The sequence below is a fragment of the Lycorma delicatula genome, chromosome 5 (assembly GCF_047948215.1).
Source record: "Lycorma delicatula isolate Av1 chromosome 5, ASM4794821v1, whole genome shotgun sequence".
In the NCBI taxonomy this organism is placed as follows: domain Eukaryota; kingdom Metazoa; phylum Arthropoda; class Insecta; order Hemiptera; family Fulgoridae; genus Lycorma; species Lycorma delicatula.
The window spans coordinates 138,522,072-138,542,354 of NC_134459.1; the positions used below are offsets into that span (position 1 = coordinate 138,522,072).

Consider the following 20,283-nt stretch of genomic DNA (forward strand, 5'->3'; position numbering starts at 1 on the left):
GTATATTACTTAATTATATTTTACAAATATTCTTTCTACTCGTGTTATTACAAAAATGGCATCATTTGTTTAAAAAGTGGTTTCAGCTGTATTTATACTTTAGTTTTGATGGTATCCATCATTTGAATTGTTTTTGTAAGTTTCAATAATGTTAATAAAAAAATGTTACAATTATCATAATGAGTTTTATTTATTGTTATTTTCTTTTTGGTATCATTATTGATCATCATTTTTATTAGTTAATCAAAGTTGATATGAATGCTTAAAGATAAATTAGGTTATAACATCTTTCATTCAAAAAAATGAAGACTAAATATTTATATTAATTTCATTTATTGTAATCATATGTCACTGATTACACATGTGAGGTTTAGTAGACAAGAATGTAATATTTCTTGGAATTTTATTAATATTACTACTACTTCAGATATCCTGCACATATTTCAATGAGGAAGAGGAGATTAAATGATTGGTAAGGATACTAAACACACCACTGACTTGTCAGGAATCAAACCCAAGACCAGCCAGTCTCTGATTTAGAAGTCAAAGTAGGGTGTTAACCAACCCGTCAGTTGGTTGGGTATTTCTAATATGAATGTTTTAAAAATGTGAAAAAGTAACTAGCTCATTAGAAGAACCATTCTAATATATTATTAACTTATACTATGTGCTTTTCAGCAGTCAGTGGTATGTAGAAAAATCTCTTTCAAATGTAAAGTAATGTAATGAATGTTAAATGCAATGTAATGAGATATTAAATTATGTAAGGGTAAAATGTGAAATAATTTTATCATATTTGCAGACCAAGTAGTTAAATTAATGAAAACATAAGAATTATCACAAACAGTATTGAAAAAGATGCTGTAAGATGATAAACTACATCCCTTACAACCTGATGGTTTAATGCCTGTAACATCTCAAGGAATAGGATTACTGGAGACTGGAGGGTGTGAAATAAGGTGTCAATGACCAAATGACCATGCTGTCTGCAATAAACAGATTCCTAGATCACCTAAGCTAATCAATGTTTGTTGCAGTATACTTGTAAAGTAGTTGATGAAGTTTAAAGTTTATTTAAAAAAACAACAACATGGAAAAACTAAATATAAAAAAGTATACTTTATACCAAACTAATTATCTTTCTTACACGATTTAGTTTCAGGTTTATTTTTTGTACTGTTAATTAAATGACAAACAAACTTAATCACTGAGTATATACTAAACATTATTACAAATAAAATTGAACAAAAAAATGCTAAAACATCTAATAATAAATATTTAATATAGGAATGTTTTCTGCCTTCAGAACGTAAATGTGGTGCTCCATTATGCCTAATAACATATTCAATCCAATAAACTGCTGTTTCAAGAGGAGGATTCTGATTATCATGGAAAATTTTAGTATGTTTTTTCATAATTTCCTGATACCTAAAAACAAAAAAAAATTATGTGTTATGTATGTCTCATAGATAACATCCTTTTGTAAGTAGTCATAAAAAAATAGATAATAGAAAATTGTAATTTGTTAGAAATAATAATAATGCTGATGAAGAAAATGAGGATGATAATGAGGACAAGGATAATGGTAATTATGAGAATATTAATAAGATTCAGTATTTCTTCAAACCCATTTTAGCATCAATTAAATATCATCATGAATATTAAGTATACATATATGAAAACTGTAATATCTGCAAAATTTAATAAAACCTAAAGAAGAAATAAAAAGAAAAAAACAGCTATTATTTCTTCCCGAAAACATATTGCATTGATTATTGAATTTCAATTTAGTTATTTAGAAGTATCCTGAATATTATAAGACTGATGCCTCAAAAATTAAGTCACCATACTTGTTGGTTGGTGGCCATATTATCAAACTGCACGACCTGTCACCAACTTGCATTTGAATACTCCTGATTTTAGTAATTGTTTTAGCAAATTCTCTAGTGTCGGAAGAGCTTTTTAAAGGTATATTTCAGTAACAGCTTTGAACAGTGCCTGTGATTCCTTCTGGAGATGTTTTTAATTGTATCACAGCAATACCCACATCCCAATTCTTTATTTTTAGGAGAAGACATTAGGGCAGGAGTCTGACTCCTGTTTTAATTCTGGCTCCCTTTCTTCTAGAAATGGATTGGGAGATTATAGTATCTTTTTCTTTGATAAAATGTCGTGCGGATACTTTTAGTTTGCTTAAAGAGATTTAGCCTGTAGAAAAATTTGTCTACAATGTGTGAATGGCCAAATCTTTAGCCAAAATCTTCGACTTGTCCTGAAATCGATTCCCGCTTCTCAGAATCATAAATTTTTCACAAAACAAAAATGAATGAGCTACTGACTCATTTATTAATTCAAACTGAAAAATCTCTAATTAATAATCTTCAAGCAGAAGATTGCTCACTAAAGGTAGGATATTTTCCTGGGTTTCTGTTGAATTTTTGTTGAAAATTTGAATAAAATTTTATGCAGACCATAAGTATAATTTTTTTATATTCATCTTGTAATAGCCAGATGGCTATAAACAAATGAACCTTTAATGTCAGCTTAGCTCTGGATAATTTCAGGCACTAATTCACAATACAAATTGCTTTTTTTTACTACAACTTGGTATTGCACTCTACTACAGTTTAGGTGATTTGCTCTATCAATCTGAAATAATTTAAATATCAGCTTATGTTTAACAAAACAATATACTGTAACAGATTTATTAATTATTTGAAAACTAAATCTAAAAAAATAATAATTTTAGCATTAATTGTGTAAAACACCAGGTGGGCCAAAGATCACTTCCTGAGAAAAAAAATTAAAATTTTTTTATTTTTAAAATATAATTTTTTTTCTTTCAGATTAAACTTAAAATGAAAACAAGATTCATTTTGTAAAAATACACTCTCCAAGAAAGAATAAAAGTAGTCACATTTTTCTTGGAAAATCAGAGGACTGTTAATGAAAACAATTAAAATTTTGAAAGTTTTATGAAATAAGAAGATCACCTTCTGACACAGTCATCCACACAATGGTTTTGAAATTTGAAAAGACTGGATCAGTAGGAAATACCAGATGATAAGGAGAATGATGATCTTCCAGAAATAATAGACATATTGAGTCTGCAATGATTAATGTAATGGAGAATGCCACAATGTCAGCATGAAAACATTCCACTCAGTAGGGCATTAATGGAATATCATTGTCAGAATACTACACAAGGATTTTAAAATGTTTCCTTACAAAATCCAATTAGCCCATAAAATGGATTCGAACAATATTACGCATTACACCTGGAATATTGCTGGCAGTTTATCAACATTGACGATTCCTTTTTGCCTAATTTGTGGATGAGTGACAAATCCCATTTCCATTTTAGTGGCTGTATCAACAAACAAAATGCTTGTTGTTGGGATACTGACAATCCCCAAGTTACAAATGAACGTACTTTACAGCCACAAAAAGTTACGGTGTGATATGCTCTTTACTCACAACAAATCATCATTGAGCCATATTTTTTTTTAAGAAAATGATGTTTTACTGACAGTGAATAGTGATAGATATCAGCAAATGCTTGAGGAATTTTTCATTCCATATCTGAAAGATGACATCAAAGAGGCCTGCTTCCAGCAAGATGCAGCCACAATGGAGTTCTTAAGGTCAAAATTTAAAATTGAATAATTTTGAGAAATTTAGATTATTGTTGGTCTTTAAGCTCATCAGATTTGATGGCTCCTGAATTTTTCTTTGGGACTATTTGAAAGAAAAAGTTTGTAAATAAGCTACAAAATTTAGAAGAGCTAAAAAACCAAATTGGAGCTGAAATAACAGCAATACCACAAGAAACATTGGTTTTAACTATGCAAAATATGTTAAAAATATCCTAGATTTGTGAACGTTTCAGAAGTCAGGATTTAAAAGATATTATTTTCAAAACCTAATGCAGAAAATCATGTTTTGACTAAAATCTAATTTAAAGATAAAAAAATTAATTTTGAGTCAATTTTTAATGTTTTATTAAAAAAAAAGCTGAGAAGTTACATTTGGCCCACCTCTACTTGTTATTAATTCCAAGTAGTAAGTAGTACTGACCTTTATACAAAAAATTGTATCATGTATTTATCTTTGATAGAAGGCACTCCAAATTTCATTCAAATAAGTTTTCTGTTTCTTAAACCATTGTAGTTAGAAATGTATTATACATACAAACAAATGTGGAAAGATTGACATAAAAATATTCAAAAATTTAGTTGAAAACATTTGAAACAGATTCAGCTATCCTATAAATTCATGAACCACTCATGTCATCATTTTTAAAAAAAAGGTTTTTTTTAATTTATTAAGATTCATATATAAAATGGATCCATGAAATTCCTCAAGTGTAATACAATATCTGGAAGGGTTCCTTAGCAACGCAGTCTTTTACCTCTTCAGGTTTAAGTAATGCTTCTTATTGACATAGCCGAGAATACTTATTAATAGTTCCAATTTTATGTTAGATTTCTATTTTGTTCTGATCTCATTCCAACTGATGTTTCCTTTTACAAAAAATAATGGTTAAATATGGTCTGTAAAATCATGAAATAGTATGTTATATTAATGATTTTAGAGAGTGATGCTGTAGGTAATACAGTTAATGAGACATAAACAGTAATAATGTTAATAAAGATAATGTAAAATTAATGTGGGGGTAGTGATAATAAATATAAACAGTGAAAGGCATGTAGGTGGTGATATTTAAAAAAATAATTAATTATTACATTTAAAAAAATTTAGATTTTATGGAAATACTTAAATTAAAAATGTAAGTAAAATTATATAAGTTTACTGTCATCTAAACTTAATTTAAAATTTTAATTAAGTTTAAAAATTTTTTCCAATTACAAATAATTAATTAAATGCCATTTTAAATTGTTTTTCGTTCACTCAATTAAAAATCAAAATATTCTTAAGTTAGTCAATTTATTTAGATTCTAAAGCTCCTGCCAAGCATGACTAAACATATTAATTAGTTGATTACACTACTTTCTTTACTTCTATGAGGATTAAGGGAAAATAAATTACATTATTAAATACTCGTAAATATTTTTAATAATTGTAAATAGACAAACTTACGATGGTTTATGTAAAACTTCATTTATAGCCCATGAAATAGAATCCTCAGTGATATTATACTGATCCAAATACACAGCAAATCCTCTATATGATGCACGAATAATATTCCAATATTGATCAGCAAAGAATGGTATACCGATAAGAGGTACACCAAAATAAACAGCTTCCTGTTGGCTCAGTAAACCTCCATGTGTTATAAATGCTATACAGTTTGGATGAGCTAAATATAATGAAAAGATAACCAAAAATATAAACATATTAAGCTTTAAATAAAAAGTTGGAGTTATGCAAGATTAAATAATTGTTTTAATTATCTAAATTATATATAGAAGTAGCTTATGATAAAATCCAATGATTGGCTTCAATAAGTTAATCTTTTTAAAGACGTAACACTAAAGAGCTGGTTACATACATACTTATCACACCATATGAAACCCCAAATATAGAATGTATAATGATTATAAACTGCCTTTACCTGCAATTTCATTCATATATTAAAAAAATCATACTGGAGGTATAATAGTTGTATAAATTACACAAATCAAACACAGCTTTGTAAAGAAATTATCAAATATTAATTCATTTTATGAATTTTACTTTTGCTTATTGTACAAATATTATAAATTTTAATGTATTTGATTTGATGATTTTTCTTAATAAAAAATTATTACCGTTAAACATAAAGTTAAAAGAAAATACACACTATCTTAATTAAAAATTATAATATACTGTTACATTACTTTTTTTCTCAATTTCTTATAATGAATTAATTGCTTTAAGAATTTTTTGCATATCTTATCCATGAACCTAGTCAATTTTGAATGCCCATTAAAGAATGAGAACAGAAATTTAAAATAAATACTTTCATTAAAACTTGTGTTTCAAGACATCTTTACTAATAGGAGTAAAATAATGCAAAGACTTAACAAACATTGACCTAGTTATTTTTATTACAATATAAAAAATAAAATTGTAGGGAATTTTATGAGTTTTAAAGAGACACCCTCTTTAAAACAATTAACATTAAAATAACAAATTTTTATGATCAATAATTTTTTAAATATTTGCTGAATCCTGGATTTAATCCCTTTTACCCTTCACCCTGCCAAAACTATAAACCAATTTATTTACAAGGACGCTTGAGAATCTTAATAAGATAGTTCAAAATTAAATATGTCAAACAAAAAAAGTCAATTTTATCCCAAATTTCCTTTTTTACTGTACCAAGGTACAGTAAGTACAACGAGATTTGGTTCAGTCTAAGGCAATCCCTTCTAGTTTACTGGCAACTGTAATTTGTACAAGAAGATTATTTTCACTGTAGCTTCTGTAAATATCAAATCTTCAATAAATATAATTAATCTAATCTATTAATAAAATCTATCAGTCTATAAAATCAAGTGCACAGTGATTTTCTGAACACGCTGTATGTTTTCTTATGCCATATATCTTTATTCATAGAATAAATATAAGTATTTAGTATATTATTTATTGTTATTTATTTTACATGTAACTTTATTAAACGTATCACTTCAGTATTCTTTGACTTATTTTGGAACAAATAATATATTTCAGAAAGACATTTGGTTGTGTCTTTCATGATTTGCACTTTGCAATGTTTCAGAGGAACACAAACTTTCAATAATAAGATAAAACTATAAAATTCTTTAAAAATTTTAACATCATTACCAAGTATATCGTGTTGAGGAAACCACTTTCCTAATTTTACATTTTTTGGTAGTCCAGGGAATGAGTCGACAGGTAGTTTCCAAATAACATTTTGTTTTAATTTACCAAATGCTTTCATCATACTCAGTTTCATATCATCAGGCAATTCTTCAGTTGGTACTACTGAACCAAAACTTACATAAATAACTCCATTTTTAGAATTATCCATAAATTCTTGAAGGTCCTAGTAGAAAAGCAAAGTAATATATACATAAAGGTTAAATTTTAACAATTCATGAAATAAATAAAAAATCAACTGATTTTTTAACTTTAAAGAAAAAAATTGAATAAAAAATAAAGTAAAAAAGTAAATAAACATGATTTTTAGATTTTGAAGTGTTATAAAACAAAAGGTGACATGATATAACTAAAGAAAAAACAAGTGCACTATAAAATCAAGTGCACAGTGATTTTCTGAACGCGCTGTATGTTTTCTTATGCCATATATCTTTATTCATAGAATAAATATAAGTATTTAGTATATTATTTATTGTTATTTATTTTACATGTAACTTTATTAAACGTATCACATAATATGACATAAGTTGATTTTAGTCAGTACTGTTGGTAAACTAATGGCTCTTTAATGTTAGAAATATATCAGCGAATAGCATCCAAAAAATTGAAGAATGTGAATTGCAAGAAAAAATAAAATGCAAATGACTAAAATGGCGTTCAATAAACTGATTTCCATCAGGCATAAACATTAAACATGTTCTGGTTTCTTATTACTTTGAATGAGCATGAAATCAGTGTTCAGTCATGATGGCTAAAGATCATAGCGTAAAATTCAATTTTGCTTTAAAAAAATAAAAAAGACTTAGTCTCTTGCAGCTGTTAAAGTAGAAAGTTTTCGTTTTATATCCTGCTTTTTAAATTAAAATGTTGGACAGAGAAATTTTGATGCTTTTATTTGTTTGGTAGCTTAACACAAATCCAAGTGGGTCACTCTTACAAAAAAGGTAGTAAACAAACATTTCATACCAGACTTAATAGAAAAGATTAGGATGAAATTTATTTTCATCAAGATTATTGTGCAGAACAGTATGAAAGCACTGAATCATGATTGTGTTCTATAATGATGTGTCTTCATCACTATTTTCACAAAACAAGTTTTCAGGAATCTTGAGAACTGAAATGGATTCAATATGAGATACAGGAGGTGTGAGTGCAGATGGCAATGAAGAATAGAACACGTGTGTTAAGACTTATTAGAAATTCCAGACACATTAGTTAAACAGAAATAACAATCTGTTAAGTAATCTCTTAGTTCACATCAAACCATAGGGACACCAAACGGCAAGGCCTTTCGTGTCTCTTTTAGCCATCCTCTTAAGTTGACTGCACAGTTACTACATATTATATGAAGAGCCTATGTCTTATCCTAATTACCAATTTTACAAAATACAATTTATAAATTTTTTAATTAAAGATGTAATGTTTTTCCTACATGATATTGTAGTGAACTCACCATATACATAACAAAAACTGTCCGAATCATTAACTCACTTGTGAGGCATTATAAGACTTTACTGTTCATTCAATATAGTTATTATATCAAATGAAGAGATTATACCACTAAAAGCAATAGGCTAACAAAGCCAACAAGCTTTATGTTTTTTTTTAAGTTGTACAGACATGATGGATCTTGTTCATGTACACTTCAATAGAGAAGTATGATTTCATGATATATGATATTTGTGTTATGATTTAAATTGTTGTTTCATGGTTTTAAACAATTGATAATAGAGTTAAAAATATATACTGAGCCCATAAATATAAAGTAATTGTATAAAATAAAAAATGTACATTTATAATCATGCATAATATAATATCAACAATTTTCAAGATTTAAATTCTGGAATTTTTCAAAAATATAGGGTGATAGAAAATTTCTGATTTCAGATTTATTTTCAGCATTAAAAACCAGATTGGTTTCATGTATCAGATATTAAGAAATAAAAATTATGTTTATCAGTGTAGTCGCACACCCATATTATCAAACTACATATTTATCAACTTAGAATAATCTGATTGACAGAATTTTATACTACACTAGTGATAAAAATTCATAATTAGAGAATTTACTTTAATAAATTATACAGCTGCAAATAACAACTGTACCACAAATTAATTAATACATAAAAATAAATTCAAACAGTATAAGAAATAGATTAATTCACCACATTAAAAGATTTAAAATAAAGAAGGTGTTCATAAAGCAAAATAAGGAAAACAAAAATGTTAAAAAAAAATTATGTCTACATAACCAATAGAAGTTTTAAAAAATGTACATTGGATTTAAATTACAATAAACAAAAATCTAATTATGTGGATCTTATTAAAAAATACTAACACATTTTCTCTTAAACAGAAGATATAAGATGGTAAGAGGTTAATAATAAATTTGAATGCCATATATTCATGTAATGAAAGCTACGAAAAAAATATTAATGAAAATATAATATAAATGCGTCAGAAGGACGGCTTTCCAATTTTAGTTAAGAAAGAAAGAATGTTGCAGTGATGTAATGATTTTTGAAAATAATAATGCTTTAAGTGCTTTAGCTAGCTTTCAGTATCTTTCTTTATTTCATATTATGTTAGTATCATGTGGTCTTTTATAATAATGTGAGGTACTGTGTATTCTTTCAATAAATACATTATACTTGCGTATTTGTATTTTTTCTTCATCCTTTTCATATAGTTACTGAGTTGTGATTGCATCACTTGCTTAACACTGCTACTTGACAAAAACCCACTTTGATGCTGTTAATCATAATTTATGTGGTTTTGGAGCTGTGTTCACTAAAAAGTAAAGGTTTAAACTGACCCAAAACAATTAAAACTTCAAAACTGATCTTTTGGATACCAACCCCTTTTCTTCATACCAGATCACACTTTGGATTATTGCAAAACTAAAGTACTATAGCGAAACTAGTTCACACCTAGTGGTGCTGCTACTTGTTAAAATCTGATTTTGGCTTCAAATATGATATTTTAAATGTGAATCATTGCAAAACCATCTTGTATGTAGCGATGCTCGCAAAAATCTGATTTGGGCTACAAACTTGATGTTTTGGCACCATTGGGAAACTAGCTCACACCACCTAAAATCATTCTGGCTTTCTAACATGTCACCCTTCAAGTTACAACATGAGAACCTTGAAAATATACCAAAAAAAAAACAGTTTTTTGTCTCTCACTCTCTGATTCCTGCGAGCTGATTTGCTTGAAAATAAATAAGGTTCCATTTCTACTAGATTTACATCATCCTACCAAGTTTCATCAAAATCGGTTAAAAACTGCACCAGTAGAATGAAAAAACCAGAAATGTACTCCAAAACCCTGTTTTTTGGCTCTAACAACGGTTCCTGTGAACCAATTTGTTTGAAAATCAATAAGGCTCTATTTCTAATAAGTTTAAATCACCCCACCATGTTTTGTCAAGATTGGTTGAGATTTGCATCTAGTGAAGCGGACGATAAATCTTACACAAACATACATATGAATACAAACATAGCAGAATCGTGTTCAGGAGACTCCAAAATATAAAGAAAAGTTGGTTCCCCCTCCACAACATTCCCTTAGAAAAGCTGACTTGACAAGTGATTTCTACAAATTCTTTGGGAATCAGTTAAAAATGGGCAAAACAATAAAATGTTAGGTGAAAAAAGTAATACTGAAGAATTTCAATACTCATAATTATTAATAATAATTGTTACAATTATTAACAACAATGAACTTAAAGTTACCTTAGGAAGTGGTTTACGATCAGGTGAAATATGAAGTCCAGCTACTTCTATCACATTTGGTACCAAAGGTCGTGAATAATCAACACTAATTTGAGAATTAGTGATTATTAACGCTACATCTTGTAACATATCGACAATGGATGGAATCTTCTCAGCACCAGTATAATTGAAATATTTATGAATAAAACTTTCTTGTTTAGGCAAATAGAAACAATAAGTGCCAACAACATTAATAATTGTGCGTAATGTGTTATGACATCTTTGAAGAAATGTCATACTTTCTGAATAACGGAGTTCAGTTAGTGGTAGATATGATGTTCCATGTGGATTTCCAACAAATTCATTAGTGCCAAAAAAAGGAGAAAATGTTAATAAGGATACCACAGGAGCTTGGAATTTATGACCGAATGCCAACAACGATTCTTGTCCAAAATGCGATTCCATTAAAATGATATCATATTTTTCATTACTGTGAATTAATTTTTGTATTACAGGTTGTTCTAATATTCCTTCAGACATTTTTAAACCAAAAAACCAGAATGCTGACGGTCCAAAATAAGGTACAGATCCTCCTATTTGACGAATAAATTCAAAGGTGAAACGTCCTAGAATAAAAAATACATAAATCTTGAATGCTTATTATTTTTATTCATATTCATAGTAAAACAGAAAAAAATTTAGACTTGCATTAAGTCTTTATTTATAATTTGCCTGAAAGGTTCCTGAACTGACAATTACCACAATTTTATTCACTAGATGATGTCGAAACATTACTGAAGATTAATGTTTTTCAGTAATATAAAATTACTTTGAATTTTAAATTATAAATTAAGGAAAACAGAGTATCATGCTTCTTTCTAAATTATGTTTCAAATAGAACATACTCAAAAAATCTTTCTCTCTAGGATTGCTCATGGATTTGTCACCTTATAATTTAGTTCTGCTTATAGATGAAGTTTATAACTGAGTCATAACATTAATTCTAGACTTACCAATATGATTTACAAGCATAAAAAATCTATAAATATAAAAGCAAAATAACTTTTATCGATTGACTGATAAAAGAGAGATCAAATATTTGTAAATACAGTATTTGATATTTACAAACCTCATGAAATTAATGATGCTGAGAGTGATTCTGTTCCCTTGGTGCAAGCATAATTCAGATCCCATTACTCTACCTTTGCATCAGAAATCACTTCACTTCTTACTTTAGTAAGCTCAGCAAGGGATGCTTGTATCTTGGAAATGTTGATACTAGTTACAGGAGTGACTTTTGTAGGGTTGACAGCCATTTTGATTACAGTTCCTATCATACATATATGATATGCACAGTTTTTATGCTGATTCCTAGAAGAATTGTTATTAAATGCCGTGAAATAATTGTACACACTATGGCTGTATCATTGAAGAAAATGTCTGAAATATTTTATTACAGTAACTGTTATAAGTATCTATTTCATGTATGGAGATGAAACAAACAAAATATTATAAAATATTTTCTGTGATTATTTTCTTGTAAAAGCTTTTAATCTTTGGTTTCAAATATCTGTAATACATGAATAGTTATAAAAAAAAATGGGCCAATGTTAGATTTTCTTATACTAGCATTATATTTTTAATTAACATCATGAAACACAGCTATTTTGTGTTTAAAAAATTAAATTTGAATTTAAGTCAATCAATAGAAATTTCTAACTTTCTATAAATTAATATCTTTGTAGCTGAAAACATTTATATCTGTTTACTTGGTTTAATAATATGAATCCGTTTTCAGACTTTTCTAACATTTCAGTTCACGATGTAGTCATATGATCGTAACATTTACTGCCAAGAAAAACAACCTGTTCTATCTTGATGATAAAATATTATTAAATTATTAACCTAACGTAATTAGATTTTGCTTTGTTAAAAAAAAATCAGTAAAATTGGGGTATTATATGTAATAAAATTAAGTTTTATTTTTCTTAACCTCCAGACCACCGTTAGGTATTGCTTTAGAGGATGAGATGAAATGATAATTTTTGAAGCAAGTGAAAATGCGATGCCTAACCGATTTGAACCTGGGACCTCCAGATGAAATGCCAAAACAAATAAAATTAAGTTGAAAAAATTAAAACTAGCTTTATCAACATTTCCCCACTAATAAATAAAAAAATTAACAATTCTATAAAAAAAAAATGTTGCATTAATAAACAATCAATAAATTACAGGGATTTCAAAGATAATAAAAAGTTTTTCTACAAAACAAAAAACAATAATAGTGTTATAATAAAAAAAAAATCATAAGGAACCTATAAAATCACCTGTTGTTTATTGAACTGTAAAACTTACGTTAATGACTACAGTTACTAATAAAAAAGCATTGGAAAAATGTGAAAACATATAAAAGATTATGCAAATCATAATTCATAAGAGAATCAAATATTCAGAACTTTTCAAGGCGAAATGATAAATGTAAGTTATTGGAGAAAAACTATGGAAAAATGTATTATAACGTGCTTTAAATTTACACCTTAAATAACTGGATTTTAAAGAAAATCAGTTAATTTAAACATCTACTGATTATCAAATAAGCTTTAGAAATAAATTGGATATCATATTTAATACTATTCAGTGGCTTAGAATAAGACTGATATTTAAATCCTCTTTTATGATTATTTTGCTTTTACCAACGTACTGATAATTAGGGATACTTTTCTATTGAAAAGTACCCCTAATTATCTAAGTAAGTACTTACTTTTCAATAGATTAAGGGTATTTTTCAATAGAAAAGTACCCTTAATTATCAGTTAATTTTAAAAACATTATTATGTTTAGGTATCAGATGAAGTAAGAGTTTACCTTTTTGCTGCGGTAAAAAAGGTAGACACAAGGTAAGCAAATATCCATTTTTTATTAAAAAAAACTTAAAATTGTAGGATTCTATTTTTTTATAAATGTTTAATAGTAAATATCTCTCATAATCTTACTTATATAGATCATATTCACTAAATACAATCAGTAAAATCAATTGTCACAGGTAAATCGATCATCATATTAGTGTTCTATCTTTCAGCTGGTAGATTTTGGGTTTGAATCCTGGCCAGGCATTGCATTTTTCCATTATAATAGTAATAATATAATTATTATTATAATTAGTTATAAGTTTCAATACCGCATTCTCTGCAGTAACTAAACTAGAGTTAGAAGAAGTATCCATCTGTAAAAATCATGTAAAATTTTCCCCTCAGACTAATCCCAGAAAACTAGAAAAATGGACGTAACAAAGAAAATTATATATTATAAAAATATTAATATTAATGAAAATGAAATCTATCATCGGTGAAACATAAAATATATTTCAAATACTTTCAGTTTTTAAAAACCAACAGGAGACATTAAAAATTAAAACATTTCAAAATATAGTGTGACAAGATGTGATAATTTGTTTGAGTACTTGTAGAATATCAAGTGTGTGTGATGCAATAAAAGATAAAAATTACACGAAAAACACTTTGATTCACGTACAAAATATATCTTAAAAGTTGTTCCTGATTAATATAAATAAGATAGGATAAACAAATAATTGATTGCCTAATTCCACTCATAATAAAAAATATTAAATTAACATGAGATCGTGAAAAAATTAAATTTGAATTGCATATCATGCATGAATTGAACTGTTTATTTAAAATTTTTACTAAAAAGAATAATCATAGTTAAAAAAATAACAATATCCATCGTCAGAAAATCAGGCAACAGCACCATTTCGTATAACTCAACACAATACTTCGGCTTTCGAGAAAGAGCCTATTATCGCGTCTGTTGTCATTTTTAATAAATTGCCGAACCATTTGAAAAATCTTCCCACTAATTTATTTAAAATTCAATTAAAAGATTTTCTTTTATGGAAACAATATTATTCTGTTGATGAATTTTTAAATAAAATTAATTAAACAAAAAAAAACAGATTATTTGTATTCCGTTCAAGGTGTACATAAATATGCGCTAAAATAGTTTTATTACCGACTACTGAACTGTGAATTATTTCGTAGTAATTTTTATATTTTAATTTGTTTAACTTAACATTATTTCATTTATTTGTATTTAAATAATTAATATGGATTTTATGAAACACATACTTTAATGTATTTATAATTTATCTTATATTGTTGTGATCATTAAATGTACATTTAAATGTACCGATCTGAATAAAGAATTATTTGTAAATTTATTCATTCTGTTGAAAACAAATCATTACATCTTCTCCGACCGATATTATTGAATACTATATTATTAATAAAAAGTTATGTACTCACCGATTGATTTCAATGCCCAATCCTCAGTTTTTACCACTTTTATATTTGTTATATTTTTTTCAATAGGTATGGAAGTGTAAAAGTCTACTTGGTGACCTCTTGAAGCTAGTTCTTTGACGATTGCTTGAATGAAGAATTGATGACTTTTGGAATTAAACGGAGTAACAACCAAAATTTTCGCAGCATCGCATAATGTTGCCGTGATAATAAATGTAAACGATGCAAATAAAATATAAATGTTCATTTTTTTATTTTATGTTAAAACTTGTTGAAAATAACTGCCTTCAATTTTTCATCTGTTTTAAAACAAGAAATAATACAATGCTTTAATTTTAAAACGTTTTTGTCAATAATCAACAAAGAATGGTTATACGTATTAACAGACTAAGAAAAGATTTCTATTAAAGCGCTTTAATTAGATAACTTATCATTTTTTTATAAAGAATTAACTTGTAACTTGTGACCAGCCACCTTAAAATAGAAAAATTATACAGAATCTCTGTGTAATTATTATTTTTAAAACTATAATGTGGATTTTTTTTAGTTAAGTAATTTTGTTAAGAAAGTTTTAATGTTTAAACATACAAAAACACTTGTGTGCACTGGAACCACACTGTAATTAGAATTAGAATAATAAAGTTACTCAAATTTGTAAGTACTAAAGCTGATCGAATTAAATATAGTAACTTACCGATTAAAAATAAATAACAGTTAAAAACACGGTATTTTATATGTGTTTAAATAATATAAAGAAATATTTAAAAGAAAATAAAAACTTCATGATTGTGTTGTAATTACAGTAAAAACAAAAACGACTGCGACCTTACATCTATCTTGTTGAGAATAAATTGAGCAAATGACGATCTCCAAGCAAGAGCTTAGGAGGCGGAGCTCTGTGTAACCTTCGGATACAATAACAATATTACACATTAATGGGCTATAGGCAATTATAGATGTCCTTATAACAAATTTTAAAAACAAAAAAATCATTTTTTTTTCAAGTCATCCGACACATATGAGATAGTAAATTTTGTAAAGATTATGTAAGTTTAAGAATCGTACTAATAGCATGTTTGTTTAAAAAGTTATATCCAAATTTAGTTTTCATTCGTCAATTGAAATAAACAATCATACAATTACAAGGGCATCAATATTTGCTTTTTAAGATAAAAAAATTAATATAAAAAAATAAACAAAAAAAGTGTTATATGAAAAATAAACATTATAACGTTGCAAAACATAATATTTTATTTAACGATATTCCCAGATGAAATGGAGAGTAGAGAAATTATTTTAATAATAAATAATAATAATAATGCTCCGGATAAATCCAACCCCAGGTCCGTGCAACAATAACTATGCACACGCCCGAGGCGGGTAACGATATTGTACTTGTCCACTTATGTCGGCCAACGGGAAAATGGTCTTGCTCAGGAACTCCTTTGGAGTACGGGATTGGCGGTCCCGAGCTATCCGTTGCGGTTGTGCTTCTCGGTTTCGCTGCTTGCAGCGGTTATGGGAAGCATGACCGTGATCTGTTTGCCGACGCTGGACGGGGAATGCCCATCCCTCTTCTCGGTTGTGGGGCCGTCCAGCGTGAGTCAGTCACTTCGGCCTTTGGCAGAGATTATCCCATTGGTAAGGGTATCGGAGCCCCTACTGCTACGTGCGAGCCCCGGGATGTCGGTATCGTGGGTCAGGCAGTGCCTCGCTTCCCGGCCCGAGTTAAATTTGTGGGAGGCGGCTTATTGGGCAGGATCAATGATCCGGGGCATGCCCAACAATCTCTCCGCCCGCACCTTGTGACGTCATGACAGGCGTAATTTAGGTTTATGGGAAATTTATCATCCACACCTAACGTGGCAGAGGGTCCACGTAAAACCCCTCGTTCTGGAGAGCCTTTGGCTTCACAAACGAAGCGAAGGAAAAGTGTAGAGTTCAGCGACAAGGAAGAGGTTGTCGAATTAGAACAGAAGAAGGAAACTTATAAGTTTAGACCCAAGAATATTGATTCAATACCGAAATATTTGGTCATTAAGAGGAAAGACAGCGATTTTACAAAAACTAGACCTTTCGTGATAGCTCGTGATATCTCGGAAGCTGCTGGAGGACCGGTAAATGCGACGCGAAAGACTACAATAGGACTCTTTGTAGAAACTGTCAACCACGTTCAATCTCTGCTATTGCTAAAAGCGAAGAAAATCGGAGTTATGGACATTGAGGTATCTCCTCATAGTACCTTGAACGTCTCAAAAGGCATTGTCATGTACAGGGATTTTTTAAACTGCACCAAAGAGGAGATTGTTGATGAACTTCATAATCAAGGTGTTGTTGCGTGCCGTCGCTTAAATATGCGCCGGAGTGGGGAAGTTCAGCCCTCCGCATCACATGTACTTACTTTCAACAAACCAGTGTCCTGAGACACTTTGGTTTGGACACTAAGACTGGTTTTCATAGGTTGGATGTGCGTCCTTTTATTCCAACACCCTTACGTTATTAGTGTCAGCGATTTGGACAAACGGCGGCAAGGTGCATAAGAAATCAGATATGCGTGTGTGGTGAACAGTTACACCCAGATGACCCGTGCAGGGATCCTCCTGTCTGCGTCAACTGCCATGGTCACCATTCTGCAAGGCCTAGAAATTGTCCTATATACAAACAAGAAGTAACTATCCAAGAAATTAAAATAGCACAGAAAGTGAGCTGCTTCGATGCAAGAAAAATTGTGCTTGCCAGGACACCGAAAACAGCTTCTTGTGCGCAAGTTGTGGCTGCTCCTGCGGCTTCTACAGCTCCTGTAAAATCAAAGGATGTGCTTGTAGAATTACCACCCGCCTTAGCTGCGATGATCGAACATAGTATCATTAACCATCAAGAGGAATCAATCCGAAACCATTACAGAAGAAAACAGATAGATCTGTCGAAAGCAGCAGCGCCGTAAAGTCGAAATTCGATCCCACAACTAAATCAGCAACTGATAAGAAGATTGAAACGACGAAAATAAATGTGCAGGAAGTAAAAATCCCCGCCGAGGGATCTGCGAAACCAGAAGTGATGATTCTGGAAAAGGAGGACTTTAAGAAACCAAAAGTGGAACCTCCGAAATTACAAAGACCGTTAACGGAGAGGACAAGACAATCGACCGCCCCACAAATACTAGCTGTAACTACATCCAGTATGGACTGTGATGTACTTTTGTCTGCGCCAGCGGAGCCGGTGTCATCCGACGCCAGAAGCAGGAGATCCTCCGAGACTTGCGGCGGGGGAACTGAAGACTCCATCTCGGAGGACTCGGACACAATGGATGTTAACATCGACGCCCTTCGCAGGGTGGAGAAAAGATCTAAAAAAGGATGTTCGAAGGGAAAACTGAGGCGATAACATCGAAAGAAAATTGTTTTTATATCTCTATGGATATTTGATGGATATTGATAGACAAATATTTTTAAATGATTTTTTGGATATGTTTATTTTGATGTGAGATTATAAATGACAAGAGCCCTTTACACTTATCATAATTTATATTTAATTATATACCGATGTTTAGACATACTTTTGAATGATGATTATAAGGGAGTTTTTACTAGTGTAAAATTTGAATTGATTGACAACGTTTAGAAAGAAATGGCTTCTTGTTTTTAAATGACAAGGACAATTTACACTCTTGCCATTTTTGTGTTCTTTTGGGTTTTACCTATGAGGAGTCAGTTTTTTAGATGATTTTCATTGACAAGACAATTCTATTGACTATGTCGCTGGTGTTTTATTATTGGGAGGGAATGGTACATTTTTATTTTTTTTTGTGGAAGAGCTAATGACCACAGAAGACGATACCCCTAAAACTTAAAAAAAAAACAAAAATCAGGAATATTTTAAGTAAAAATATACCGAAAAAAAGTTCAGCGGAACAAATTAAAATTATTTATTATAACTAAATTATTAAATTTATAATAAGTTTACTTCAGATCGTAACATAATTATTAATTATATAGACGTCATAAATGGTAGATTTACTATTCAAATGATAATAAAAAACTGATTCCGTATTTATCTGAAATGAACAAGGAAGGTAAACCGTGGAAAAATTTGTTCGGAGCAGCATTTTAAATGCACAGAATTATAATTAAAAATTGGGAGTATTTAGTTATACATTTATACAAAAAATGGATTATTTTATTAAATAAAATTGTTTAAAAATAAAATTATTTTAAAAGCGTTAAATGTTAAATATCTGAGTAAACAGTGCGTTCAGAAAATTATTATGCACTGGAATCATGGAAATCAAATGATGAAACGTTTTTAATTATTACTTTGTATTTTTATTTCATTATTTTATAGAAAGGGATATTACAAAAGTTTATAAATGGTGTTGAAAATTACCTCCTCCAACATCGATACAACACTGCACACGTACAATTTGTTTTTAAACATTTTTACCAGCTCAAGTACTGGAATGTCTCGTACGTATGCTATTATTGAGGTTTTTTTTCATCAATCGTGCGTGGTCTGTTGTGATACACTGCTTGTTTCGTTGCCCCCCATAGAAAATAATCTGGGGGAGTAAGATCGGCCGATTGTGCAGGCTACAAATCCCTTGAAATGAATCGGAAAAAAGTTACTGACCTGTTAGCTGTTTGCGTTATGGCGCCATCTTCTAGGAACTAACCGTGTTGATTTCCACTTGTTAACTGACTAATGAAGTTTACAAAACAGCACAATAACTATCACTATTAACTGTACTTTCCAAAAAGATTGGATTCACAATGCGCGTTCGACTCACACCACCCAATTTTCGCTTCGTATAATTCATGGGGGTTAGTTTTCGACCACAGTCGTGTATTTTTGAATTAATATAACCTCTCAGAAGAAACCACGCTTCTCCTGTAAAAAACGTAATGTCAAGGATATCTACGGAAGTTTGGTCAACAAAACTTTTAAACAACTGACAATAATTTAGTCTTTTGGCATGATCTTGCTGCTGTGCTAATTTACTTATTGACTTTGATGGAGTTTCGGCCATAGCATTCGAAATATCAAGTAGCTTCTATTCGTTTGGTTTAGGTGGTCTTCCACTTCGATCAGCGCCTTCAACAGGGCCTGCTGCCGGAAATTTTTCGATAAGAGTAACTGGAAACTTTTCAGAAAACTTGTGCTCACTAAATCAGTGTACTTGTCATCTTCACGAAATACGTGTTCAATGAGAAAAATGCGTTCCTCTACCGAAAGAACCATTACGTTTCTCGCAACTATTAATTCCGATAAACGAAACGAAGCACGTTAACCACAACTTAACAACTGATGCTTAGTTTATTACTGAGCAACGCCCACGAACCCACAGGGCAACCAACCTAACGCCGAAAGAACAGAATGAACCACATAATTCTGAAGCAAACTGCACA

At 29.7% G+C, this 20,283-nt stretch overlaps 1 protein-coding gene across 1 annotated transcript in view; it reads right to left on the minus strand.

Annotated features, from left to right (window-relative positions):
• Positions 1-1,027: 1,027 nt before the first annotated feature.
• Positions 1,028-20,283, minus strand: part of LOC142325751 (uncharacterized) — a 71,287-nt gene continuing 52,031 nt past the window's right edge. Inside the window, exons 8-12 of the mRNA XM_075367781.1 lie at positions 14,885-15,131; positions 10,584-11,188; positions 6,790-7,012; positions 5,101-5,320; positions 1,028-1,428 (exon numbers count right to left, since the gene is read on the minus strand). Of these exons, the coding sequence (XP_075223896.1) occupies positions 1,131-1,428; positions 5,101-5,320; positions 6,790-7,012; positions 10,584-11,188; positions 14,885-15,131 (1,593 nt within the window). The 3' untranslated portion in view covers positions 1,028-1,130. The remainder of the gene's footprint in view (positions 1,429-5,100; positions 5,321-6,789; positions 7,013-10,583; positions 11,189-14,884; positions 15,132-20,283) is intronic.